This window comes from Macrotis lagotis, chromosome 2 (genome assembly GCF_037893015.1).
Source record: "Macrotis lagotis isolate mMagLag1 chromosome 2, bilby.v1.9.chrom.fasta, whole genome shotgun sequence".
NCBI lineage: Eukaryota > Metazoa > Chordata > Mammalia > Peramelemorphia > Peramelidae > Macrotis > Macrotis lagotis.
Genome location: NC_133659.1, coordinates 298,772,280 through 298,785,136, shown reverse-complemented (window position 1 = coordinate 298,785,136; position 12,857 = coordinate 298,772,280). Strand labels below are relative to the sequence as shown.

General features: G+C 34.2%; 1 protein-coding gene across 3 annotated transcripts in view; it reads right to left on the bottom strand.

The window, feature by feature from the left end:
* TMTC2 (transmembrane O-mannosyltransferase targeting cadherins 2) overlaps window positions 1–12,857 on the bottom strand; it is a 525,981-nt gene that overhangs the window by 64,436 nt on the left and 448,688 nt on the right. For all 3 annotated transcript variants that reach the window (XM_074226527.1, XM_074226526.1, XM_074226528.1), the window contains one exon: window positions 10,592–10,655. In XM_074226527.1, coding sequence (XP_074082628.1) covers window positions 10,592–10,655 — 64 coding nt within the window. The remainder of the gene's footprint in view (window positions 1–10,591; window positions 10,656–12,857) is intronic.

Sequence of the window (12,857 nt, the reverse complement as noted above, 5' to 3'; positions counted from 1 at the left end):
CTGGGTCATGGTTCAAGAGCAGAAAGAAGGAATGGGAGAGGGGCAGCTAGGTGGCGCAGTGGATAAAGCACCAGCCCTGGAGTCAGGAGTACCTGGGTTCAAATCTGGTCTCAGACACTTAATAATGACCTAGCTGTGTGGCCTTGGGGAAGCTACTTAACCCCATTTGCCTTGAAAAAAAAAACTAAAAAAAAAAAAGGAATGGGAGAGTGAGGCAGCTAGATGGCACCAGAGCACCTGCCCTGGAGTCAGGAGGACCTGAGTTCAAATTTGTCATCAGACATTTAATAATTGCCTAGCTGTATGACCTTGGGCAAGCCACTTAACCCCACTGCCTTAAATAAATGAAATTTTAAAAAAAGAATGGGGAGACCAGAGGGAAATCTGTTTGGCAACTTCATTGTCTATGCCATTTTCTGGGTCAGAGTTCAAGGATAGGGAGGAACATTTTAGATCAAAAGAGAGTGGAAGCCCTAAATAAAATTGTTGAGACACCAACTCCTCCCTCCCCCACCTTATATTCTTATCCAGTGTCCAAGGGACAAGAGGATCAACATTGTTTGCATCCTGAATCTTGCTACTCCACCCAACTGACTCTTTGGGAGGGGGATATAGATTCTTTGTCCAGATTTCCCAAGGTGGGGGAATGGTCTGAATATAATCTCTCTATGCAAAAGTAGCATGATGCTATTGTTAGATTTTTATTGGAGTAAGCACTTCTCTTTATAAAGTCTGCCTCTCATTAAAGTTTACTGACACCCTTAAGCATACATCTTCCAAAGGGCTTATAAGCCATGAGGCTATGATCATGATTGCTTTGGTATTCAAGAGTGCCAATGGTCTTTTTATTAAAATGCTGGCATTATTAATAAAATGATTAAATTACCCAGGAAATATATCTTTGAAACTTTTTAAATACTGTGATGTCTAGCCTCAAGACAAAAGGGGACCCCATGGAACAGTATCAATGGCAATCCCAAGAGATCAGGATCCTTGAGTAAGGACCAAAGTTTAGGCCAGGAGAGTAGTGACCAAAACCTCTCCTTAGATCACCCCTCCTTGGAAATACCAAACACTTCCAAATCCCTAGAGCTGGCTCTGAAAACAGAAGTGGATTGTGAAGTCTGAAGCATGACACAGTGCCTCTGCTGTTCCACCTAACCCCATGAGCCCAACATTAATATAAAGCTCCAAAAAAAGAAATAGGGTGGGAAAATAAACAAACAAGAACAATAACAAAAGAACTTGACCATAAAAAGTTAGCAAGGTTAAAGGAAAGATCAAGGCAAAAACTCAGAAGAAAACAACAAAGTCAAAATAGCTACAAGCAAAACCTTCAAAAAGAAAACCATGGAGGTAAGCAAAAGTACAATAAGAATTCTTGGAAGAGTTTTTCAAAATCAAATATGAGAGGTGGTATTAGGTTAAGAAATGGAAGCAAAAGAAAAAAAGATGAAAAGATAATTTAACTGCTTGGCTAAAAGAAGGCACAAAAGAATACTGAAGAAAATAACACTTTCTCAAAAATATCATAAAAAGGGGGAAAGACCCACATTTACAAAAATACTCATAGTAACTAACTCTTCTTTGTAGTGGCAAAATATTTGAAATTAAGAGAATACTCATCAATTGGGGAAATGGTTGAACAAGTTGTGTTATAGGAATGCAATGAAATATTATTGTTTCATGAGAAATCATGAGCAGATGGATTTAAGAACAAGTTGAACTTATATAAATTGATGCTGAGTGAAATGAACAGAACCAGGAGAGCAACATACATGTTAACAGCAATACTGTGAGATGAGCAACTATTATAGACTTAGTTCTTCTAATATAATGATCAAAGATAATTTTATTTAAAAGACTTATGAAAAATGCTATCTATATCCAGAGAAAGAATTAAGAAGTCTAAATGTACATCAAAACATGATTTTCACTTTAAAAATTGTTTTTGGTTTTTGCTTTTCTGTGGTTTTTCCCTTTTGTTCTGATTCTTCTTTTACAGCATGAAATAACATATCTATTATTTGCTATCTTAGGGTAAGGGAAGAGAAGGAGAAAACTCTAGAAAAATGAATATTGAAAAGTATATTTACATATAATGAGAAAAACAAATTCAAAAAAAAGAAAAAAGAACCCTAAAAAACAAAATTGGACAAGTGTCCAATGGATACAAAAATTTGCTGATAAAAAGAACTCCTTAACAAAAGTAGAATTGGTTGAATGACAGTAAACTGAGCAGCTAGAATCTGTCAAAACTAAGTCAAAAGAATGAAAAAGAAATAGAATAAAATGTGAAATATCTCATCAGAAAATTAACTGATCTGGAAAATACATTTGAGAAGAAATAATTTAAAAATTGTTGGCTACTTGAAAGTCATGATCAAACAAAGAGCCTAGATATCATATTTCAAGACATTGTCAAGGAAAATTGCTCTGGTATCCTCAAAACACAGGGTAAAATAGAAATGGATAGAATCTATTGATTGTCACCTAAAAGAGATACCAAAATGAAAACTCTAAAGAATATTATCACCAAATTTTTAAGGTCCTAAATCAAAGGAAAAAAAAAAAACTCCAGGCAGGCAGAAACCATTTAAATATCATGGAGCCAAAATCAGGATCACATGGATTTTAGCAGTTACTAAATTAGTGGAGCAAAGGACTTGGGACATGATGTTCTGAAAACAGAAGAGTTGAGACTAAAATTATGAATAACCTACCCAGCAAAACCAAGTATAATCTTTCAAGGAAAATAAGAGAAATGTAATGAAATAGAGGAGTTTCAAGCATTTCTGATGAAAAAACCACAGGTGTGGAGTGCAGTTTTGATTGGATGAGGACAGACTTCAGCTTGTCTCTCCCAAAAGCTTACTTCATATACTTCTATCTCTTAACTTAATGTGTCTACTCAGATTTTTCATTAGTAATTCAAATTCAACAATTTCAGAATGATTTTTTTTTCCTTCTCTCTCATGTCCTTGATCCTACCTTCCCTGTTTCTGTTAATAGAAGCATTGACTTCATAGAGATCCAAACTAGAAACTTTGGGGTCACCATTGACTTCCCTTTCTTTCTTTCTTTCTTTCTTTCTTTCTTTCTTTCTTTCACTTGCTTTCTTTCTCTTTCTCTCTTCCTTTCCCTCTTTCTTTCTATTCTACATCAGGCAAATTGTTATGTCCTATCTAATCAATGTCCTCCCATATTTCTTACATCTTTCTTGCTCAGATCCATTAAATAACCTCTTAATTGGTCTCTGTGATTTCAATCTCTGACTTTTTCAGCTGTTCTTTTAAATAGTTGCCAAATAACCTTTATAATTAAGGCATCATCATGTATGAGAATCCCCTAGCTGAAAATCACCAATAACTCCTCAATAGCTACAAGACCAAAAAAAAGCCCAAAACTGTAGTTTTACAGTGAATAAAATTAATGAATGTTCTCCATATACCACAGAAGCCTATGTCAAGTCTCTCAAGAGATTATTTAATTTCCCTCTCAACTCACAAATAGCTACAACCAAAACATGCACAAGTTAATTCATTTTAATTAACTTCAATTTCTCAAAAACAAAAAATAAAAAAATTATCTAATCTTAATTTTCCTAGTCCTGATTTCATTTCACATTCTTTTGCTCTTACTTGAGGAGAGATAAAGACTAGCCTGGCTGCTATATCCAGATAATGCCTTTATTTATATCTTAGAAGAGATGTTGAAACATTCTGCCTGATTCTCTTTTCCTCAAGCCAAAGAATTCTAATCATTAACTTTTTCTCTCCAATCTCATTGTAATCACTTGAATAGTTCTCTCTCTGTCTTCTCAAACTTTCCATTTTCATTATGTAATAAAAATTTCACTCCTCATGTCATGCACAAATGCATTTTTCGGAATATAATCCATTGGTCAGGACATAGTTGTACTCAATAATGGTGAATTCTTTTCCCATACTCCTTTTCTTGTGATGTTCTTGTTTGTTTGGACAATAAATTATTGCTAAAAAAGGCCAACAGAGAGTGATTCTATAAACTTCAATTCTATGAGCATGGATCAAAATAATGAAGACCTCTAATTGCCTGGGAAAAGGTGCTTTGAGTGCATGCAATATCCTTTTATTTGCTTACAAACATGGAGAATATCTTTCCAAGTTCATGTATTATTAATGTCTGATGTGATGCATTCATAAAATTAGCAAAAGTAAATTGTGAGTACAATACTAAATATATAAAAGTCAGGTAGATTCATTACATTCATTACATTTATTACATTTAAAAAAGCAATATTATTATTCCCTAAAAATTTTGAGGGTTTTGTTTAGAATTCTACACTTATGAATTGCCTAAAATGTTATACCAAGAACAATAGCAAACATGGGTGATTGACAATTATCTAGCAAATTCAGATAAGCCATTTATCTGGGTTGTTTATCTACTGTTAGTTATCAGCAATCAAATCCCTACAATTATTTTTGCAAATCTTTTTGTCCACTACCATTACTGGGAAACAAACAGGTCAGCAACTCTTCAGTAACTTATAATTTTAGAAAGATTAAGTGATCTATCCAGGGTCACATAGCTAACATATGTACGCCAAAGTCAACTATCATTATGCAGTGGTGCCTCTTTTGCAATATCTATCTATTACTTGGACTTAGCCACCAACTTCATTTCAGAAGATGAAAGCAATACATGATCTCTAAATGTCTTTTCTTCATCTGAATTTCCTAGAATTTCAGACATATCTCCTTTTTTTTTTGTCACAGAGGAAGAGTTGACCATCTTGTTTTGTAAGACTAATAAATCCAAAATATTATCTTGCTACTTTCCCTTCTTCCAGCTTCTCTAGGATCTTATTTCCTCATTTTCTTCTATACTGCTCCTTCCTTCCTTCCTTCCTTCCTTCCTTCCTTCCTTCCTTTTCTCTCTCCCTTCCATTCCTTCCTTCTCTTACAGGTGGGTACCATTTAAGGAACTGTATTATTTGAATTTACACTATTTTAAGTTAACAACCATAAGTAAACTATGTAACTGACTCTAGCCTATTGGCAATATGCAATTAAAAAAAAGTTTCAAATAAGCTTTCTGTCTGTTTATTAATATAATGTGATGAAAAAGGATATACAAATTTATTATAAGGTAACAGAGCAGTTGTAGAAAGCATGATTAAAAATTTTAATTCTGAATATCATAAAGTTAATGACAATATGAAAAGGTACTTGTGATTGTCTTTTATGATATTTTAACAATATAGATTAAATTATCTTATCTTTATTTAAATCTTCATATATATATAGATAGATAGATATAGATATAGATATAGATATAGATATAGATATAGATATAGATATAGTGGTAAATACACAGGACTTCATCCACATCTTAGCAAATGAGCATACTCATATTCTAACACAAAAGAGCAAAGGGTTGTAGGATGACCTGGGGTCCATTGTTCTCTCTTTTTTAACCACCATTGTTGTCTAAAACTAAATTCTTTTTGACTGATTTATTTTGTGATTCCTGTATCCAAGGTACCATGTTAGGTTTAGTGAATCCCTAAGGGGATTATAGTTTGATCAGAAAGGAAAGAGACACATAGAAAAATAGCTTCCAAAAAGCAGAGAGTGAGACAAGTATATTAGAGAAACCTAGGAAAAGAACTATGAGAAATTTGAACAAAGAGATATTACTTCCTTCCAAGGTATGATATAAAAGTGACCTCTCCATCCTAAACAGTATATAGCATACAATTCCCTACTTTACTTGTTAAAAATTATGAGATAAAATTTTTCCTTTCTCCAAAGTTCCTATTATTTTAACCATGGCAACCAGATGTGTTCCTCATTGGTTAGAATCTGATATAGAGTAGGGAATGGTTTCTTTCATCCCTACTTTCACCTTCTGATTGAAGAATTAATCAACAATTCAGCAATGGACCATTTAACACAAAATTTAGCCTAATTCCCACAGGAAAGATAAAGCTAATGTTCATAGAAAATGAGGATTAGATTGGATACCAGTGAACATCTTAGTCCAAATAGTTAACAGAAATTCTATTTAAATGTTCCCTCTAGATTCTCTCTAAACCTCAGACAGCATCATGTTGAGGCAAATATGATGCAAAGAAGAGTAAGGATAAGATGAATTATTGATAATCAAACTGACTAATGCAAATTATATTTAATATCTTGAAGGAGAAAAGTAGAAAAATACAGAAACCTATGAGAAAGTATTTGGTAAAGCATTTCATCTCTCCAGTAAGCTTAAAAAACCATAATATGAAGCTTCAGCTTCAGTCATTTTTGTTTGAAAAGTCAAATAAAGTGGAACAGCAGTCATAAAAAATTGATACCATGTTTTATTTTTATTATTAATGACTTATGTAAATTATGCAGTAGAAGAGTTGAAGAGCTGATATAGAACATTGTGTGGTGTTTGATAAATGTTTGTTGAGTGATGTCAGGCACAGGGATTGAAAACAAGACCAAAAAATGATGTGGTCATCTTAATGTAGATTTTCTTCCATGATTATCATAGGGATATACTATAACATATTAAAACAGTCCCTCAAATCTAACATGCAAAACATTCAAATGAAATAAATCAGAGGGGAAAAAAATCTGTTATACATGTACCTTAGAGGTAAAGTGAAAAGGAATTATGAATCAACCCCTTCAATGACTCCAAAATCACATCCTCTAAATGATTTCATAAACTTTTACACAGAATTATTTTCTCTTGCCATGACAGAGCTAAACTTATCTACCCCATTCACAATGCAATTTCTATAGAATCAAGGTATGGGACTAACTTCACCCAGATCATTACCTCAAATTCTTCAATCAAACAATTCAACAAAAAATTGGGGGGAGATAGGGGTGGGTCAACATGAGGGTTCCAAGGAAAAGAGGCAACTACCCTTTTTTTTCACATTTTCCTCTCAAAGTGATCTTTCTCCTTCCTGTCAAGGTCATCTTTCTAATGCAGAGTTGAATATAATAAAAATGCTATAGTGTTTTTCTACTGCATGCTAAGTCAAGTAAAAACCCCTTATCCTGGTATTTAAGAAACTTTACGATGCAGTTCCAACTTCTTTCCATTTTTTTATATAGTTTTGCTCAAACTAAGTTAATCAGTAAGTCCATCAATAAGCATGTCTTAGATGTCTCCTCTGTTTTAGGCAATGTGTTAAAAGAAAGATAAAAGACAGCTCCCCTATGCCCTCTTAAAAACTTGTGAATAATAGTGTAATAGAGGCAACACTATGTAAACAGTTATGTACAAGTAGGCAAGATTGTGCTGTGGATTGTTTTTTGGTGGTGGTGCTTCATTTTCAAAAAGGACGAAATGGAGGGAGCCAATCTAAGAAAGCAGCCTTGGAGCCAAGAAGGCAAAAGATTCAAGTACTGCCTTTGACCCATATTGGCTGTTTGAACCCACGCAAGTCACTTAATCTCACAATGTTCTTGGCAAACCTTTAAGCCTTTAAATTGAAGAGAGGTCACCATCCTGCTCTGGTAGAGGAAATTAGGAATTTAATGACATAATCATGTGGTTTTTGATGTTTTTATTGTTAATATTATTTTTTCATATGCTTTACCCTGATCTTTAAGTGGACTGCTCCCACATGGCTACCTATTGAAGTAATTTTCTTTTTTCCCAAAATCCTTCCCAGGGAGCACCGCCAGCTTTCTAAAGACTCGTCGATCCTAGGGATTATAGATAATCTCTTTCCCCTTGAATCTATCATTCTAGTTAGGCCCAAGTAATGCATTTATTTTGAAAATATTTTCAATTATTTCTTTTTTGTTTTGATATCACTATCCCTTTCCAATACTTCCAAAGAGAATCTTCTAAAACAGTTAAGTAAAACAAACCATTGCAAAAACCAAATCTAACCTCAATGTAACATGTCACAACTGTAATCCATTACCTCTTTACTGAGATTCCCCTATGCATCCATTATCTCTCTCTTTTTTTATTTTAGGTTTTTGCAAGGCAAATGGGGTTAAGTGGCTTGCCCAAGGCCACACAGCTAGGTAATTATTAAGTGTCTGAGACTGGATTTGAACCCAGGTACTCCTGACTCCAGGGCCAGTGCTTTATCCACTACAGCCACCTAGCCCCCCTAATCCATTATCTCTTATTCATGTATTCATATGCAAATGTTTATTAAGTAAACATGTTATCATGTATAAAATATTATGAAAGCTAGGCAAGTGAAGAGCTGCACTGGACCTGGGAATCAAAAGGACATAAACCTCAAATCCTGCCTCAAACCCTTACAAGCTATGATACTCTGGATAGGTCACTTAACCTTTGTCTGCTTCAGTTCCCTGATTTGTAAAATGGGAATATTATAAAAACTACCTTCCAGGGTTATTAGGAGAATAAAATGATGTAATATTTATGAAGAGTTTTGGAAACCTTCAAGTTGTTTAAATTCTAACTATTAAATATTAAATGTATTATGATATTAAATATTAAATATTAAATATCATGAGAAAAAATTGTGCTAGGTGCCAGGAGACTAACAAAATTTTAGGGAAGATATACTCCTCATTTTCAAATTCACTCTAATAGGATGTTGACACAAGCTTAAACACTAGGGAGTTTTACAACAAGGGACCATGTAAAATTTGAGGGGGGGGAAGGAATATTAATGATGGAGAGAGAGAAAGGTTTCATGGAAGGCCTAGCATTTGAGCTGAATTTTAGAAAATGGGTCAGAACTCAACAGGTAAAGAGGACAAAAGAGGGCTCCCCCAAAAAATACATTTTAAGAATAAGGAAAAGCATGGTCAAAAACAATCATGTCAGAGCAATTTTGATTTATTTGTTGCAAGTTCAGATGGTCCCTTTTGGCTAGAGCAGAGTGCACAGGAGGGAATAATATGAGACATGGTTGAGGGAAGAGGGGTTGTCTGATTGTGGAATGCCCCAAACTTTAATTTAACTCTGGAGCAAAAGAGAACCATAGGAAATGGTTCACTGAAGAGTGAAGGCATCATAATAGCTCTGTGAAGGGTAGATTAGAGGTAGAAAAAAGACCACTACTATCATAGTCTAGCATATAGTATTGAGGTTCTCCATTAAGATGGTAGCATCAGAATTAGAGAAGATCATAGAATCTTAGCTACATGACTGGAAGGGACCTCAGAGGTCTTCTAGTCCAATCTCATTTTTATGTAGGAAATTTTTAGGAAATTAAGACCCAGAAAGATTAAATTACTAGCTCAAGATCACAGTACTGATGAACATTGCAAACATTAGAAAAACTATAGAAATTTACAAACTTTAAGGCTGTATAAATATAAATATAAAATTAAGTTGACTTTTTGTGGGGGGCCAAGATATCCTTTGAACCCAACAATATTAAACCCATCCTTTAAAACTATCAATATAACCGCTTAGAGGAATCTGCCCACTATCAACCTTTTTTATACTGTTTTTCTCAAAAGGAATGTGAGATGAGCAAATTTAGAGAATCCACCCAAAAGTTCACATGCTCTATTATATCCATACTGTGACAGAGAATTCTGAGCTCATATTGGTCTGATCAGCCACAGCTGGACACAATCTAACTTGACTCTAACATAGGGATACCATTTTGATTTTCTTCAAGAAAGAAAGACAACAGCAACTCACTCCTGTACACATTTCCTTATATCACATCTTGCCTTTTCCAAATAAGAGGGATTTGTCTTTAAGTTAAGATTGGTTTGCATATAGTAGAAATCCACAAGCTAAAAGTCTTGGTTAGTACATGAAGCAGTGATATTGATTTTTTTTTGTGGATTTTATAGAAATCATTCTCATTACTTTTAGGTATCCCATGTAAATAATCTTTTTACATTCCAAGTTCTCTAAAGATACTCAGGGGGGCCACATCGGGGATGAATAGGGGAGAGCAGGGGAAAAAATGAGAAGACATTGCCTTGAAATTCACATTGTGCCAAAGAAAGAGCATCCATGGAAGCCAGATACAAAGTCATTTTCATCATAAAGAAGTTGCTCTCCTTAAAACAGGAATGATCTAATTTATACTCCTCTCACTTTACAGAAGTGGGACTACCCTGGGGAAAAATTCTAATGCAAACAATTTCTTCTGAAGTTTGAAGAAGGCATTTGTCAGAAATGAAAACTGTGGGAAAAGAAAGATCCATGTCTTGAATTTTTTAACAGCATATAAAAAAGGAAAATATTGGTGGTGTTAAAAAGGTTCCTGTGTCTTTTTACAATAGAATATGAAGCTACAGAACCACATATTTTATTTCCCGATAAAATATTTTCCAAAGAATTATGCAATTAATTTTGAAAAGCCACCAAAATGTAAAGCATGCATGAATGTTAAAATCGTTATCCAAATGACCCAAATTAATTACATTTCATACTACCCACATAGTGGTTTTTATTTCTGGGAAACAGAGAAGTGGAGATTGGCAGATTTCTTTGTAGAATTATCCATTAAGAGGGCATTCAGGATGAGAGCTCACAGATCAGAAAGCCAGCCATGACATACTCTTATGGCCACAAATGTAACCCATGCTGGGAGTCCATCACAGTGAGTAATGTTCATCATTAAGAAAGTACTTACATTAGGTCTCAGCCTGGCTGACAGTTCATAATATTTCTCAGCTGCTTCATTGAGGTTAGCTTGTCTGTCAGGGAAAGGGAAAAAAAACAGCATTTAATTGAAAATTGAAGATGGGATAACCAAATGCCCGTGTTGCAAAATAATATCAGCTTTTGACATTTGTTTGTTTGTTTTTGAACTGCAAAAATACTGATTAAGGTCAAAGTCAAATATAAAAACCCAAAGCAATAAGAACAATCAATGAAAAAGTAATTCAAGATTCTCAAAGAAAAAAAATGTTAAAATTGATCATATGTTTTATTTTCTTTAAAAGACAACAGATAAAATACAGAATTTTTCGGGTGTAGTTAAATATTTTACATTTTGCATTTGACAGCAGGGACTCAGGTTTAGCTAGTATTCACACTACTACCTGTGACAATCAAAGCCTAATATTGTAAATGGATATAGCCTTTATAGTTGAAGTGTGAGCTCCAATTTATACAAAGACAATTCTGAGGCATCCAAAAACTGGTGTTTGATCTTCGGTGAAAATGTAGGGGCATCTTAGATCATGCAGTGGATAGAGCATCTGCCCTGGAGTTAGGAGTACCTGAGTTCAAATCTGGTCTCAGATACTTAATAATTACCTAGCTATGTGACCTTGGGCAAGTCACTTAACCCCATTGCCTTGAAAAAAAAAAGAAAGAAAAAGAAACTGATAACAAGTCCCTACAGATCACAACATTGCTCCCAGTAAGAGTATTTCCATATAAAACAATCATGTGTCATTCACCCATAAGAATTCATGAGAGACTTTGACTATCAGCCTGAAAAGAATTGAATTACTAGACTTAATTCATTGGAAGCAAAGAAATCAGCAGTTGTATCTGATGGTTAGAGATGATTCTAAATGACTTTTCTCACGATCAATATATTGTTGACAAATGTACATCTCTGAATTATCTATTATTATTAATAGATTATAAGACTGGTAAAACTAATACTTGTGTAAGCTGAGGAGACTAGTGTTTGATACTTTAAGAAGAAAGAACCTTTATGGTGAAAGAAGATTCTCCATTTTTAAAAAATAAGCCAAGGTGAGTGTTCATAGTGAAAGAAAGATACAATACTATAATGAGTAGAATAGTAAGTGGAAAGGAAGGGTTTTTGCATTTGTTTCTGAGAGCACCTGAGAGGTGTTTAGTTGTTTTCATCACATTTGACTCTTTGTGACCCATTTTGAGGTTTTCTTGGCAAAGAGACTGAAGTGGTATGCCATTTCTTTCTCAACTCATTTTGCAGATGAGGAAACTGAGGCAAACAATTACATGATCTGCCAAAGGTCACACAGCAAGTAAGTGTCTGAGGCCAGATTTGAACTTAGGTCTTCCTGACTCCAGACTTGGTGCTCTATCCATTGAGTTACCTTGCTATTGCCTTTACCTTAAAATAGACATTTATGTTTCATTCATAGCATTGTGTGATGTAGGAGAAGTTCAAGATACATAGTTTCTAGGTAATTATTCATTTTATTAATCATGTTAGCAATAATTAATAAAGTCAGTGACACATTGGAATGATAAATGGAACCCACTCAGTCCTTGGAAGAGTAAGTTTTCCTGAGGGTGGCAATTCACTCTGGTTAATAAATTATGGGAGAATGAATAAGACACTAGAGGTGGACTTATTCTAATGAGGGTCTGGGGAATATGACTCATCATTCAATCTTGGACTAAGAGGTTTATTTATACTCATAAGGCCCATTTTAGAGCAATCTAGACAAAAGAGAGAAGTGACTTTCCACAGACCTTTTGAGTAAAAAAAAAAACAATGGACCAGATTCCAACATTTCACCTAAACTAAAATTACTTTATCTTTTGAATAGATCTGATTTTCCCTCTCATTAACAACTTTGCACTTCAAAGGCTGCTGGAATAAACTACAGGGACTGATAGCTGAATGAAGAAGTAGAAAGGAGGAAACCTCTTAGTCCTAATTCAATAATTAGTTATAAATATGAGAGAAATTGTCATTTCTCTCAATTGTCCTATGAACATGACTGACAGCAAAGCATCTGTTGATGCATTATGCTTCAGAGAATTAATCCTTAGCCAGATAGATAGATAGACTGATAGATGGATAGAGATAGATTATTTATTAATTACTATGCTTAGGCATTGTGCGAAATGCTAGATATAAAAATATAAAAAGAAAAATAGCTGATGAGAGGATCTTAAATTCTGAAGGGGTTAGGGGTTGAGGAAAATAACTCAAAGTAGAATCA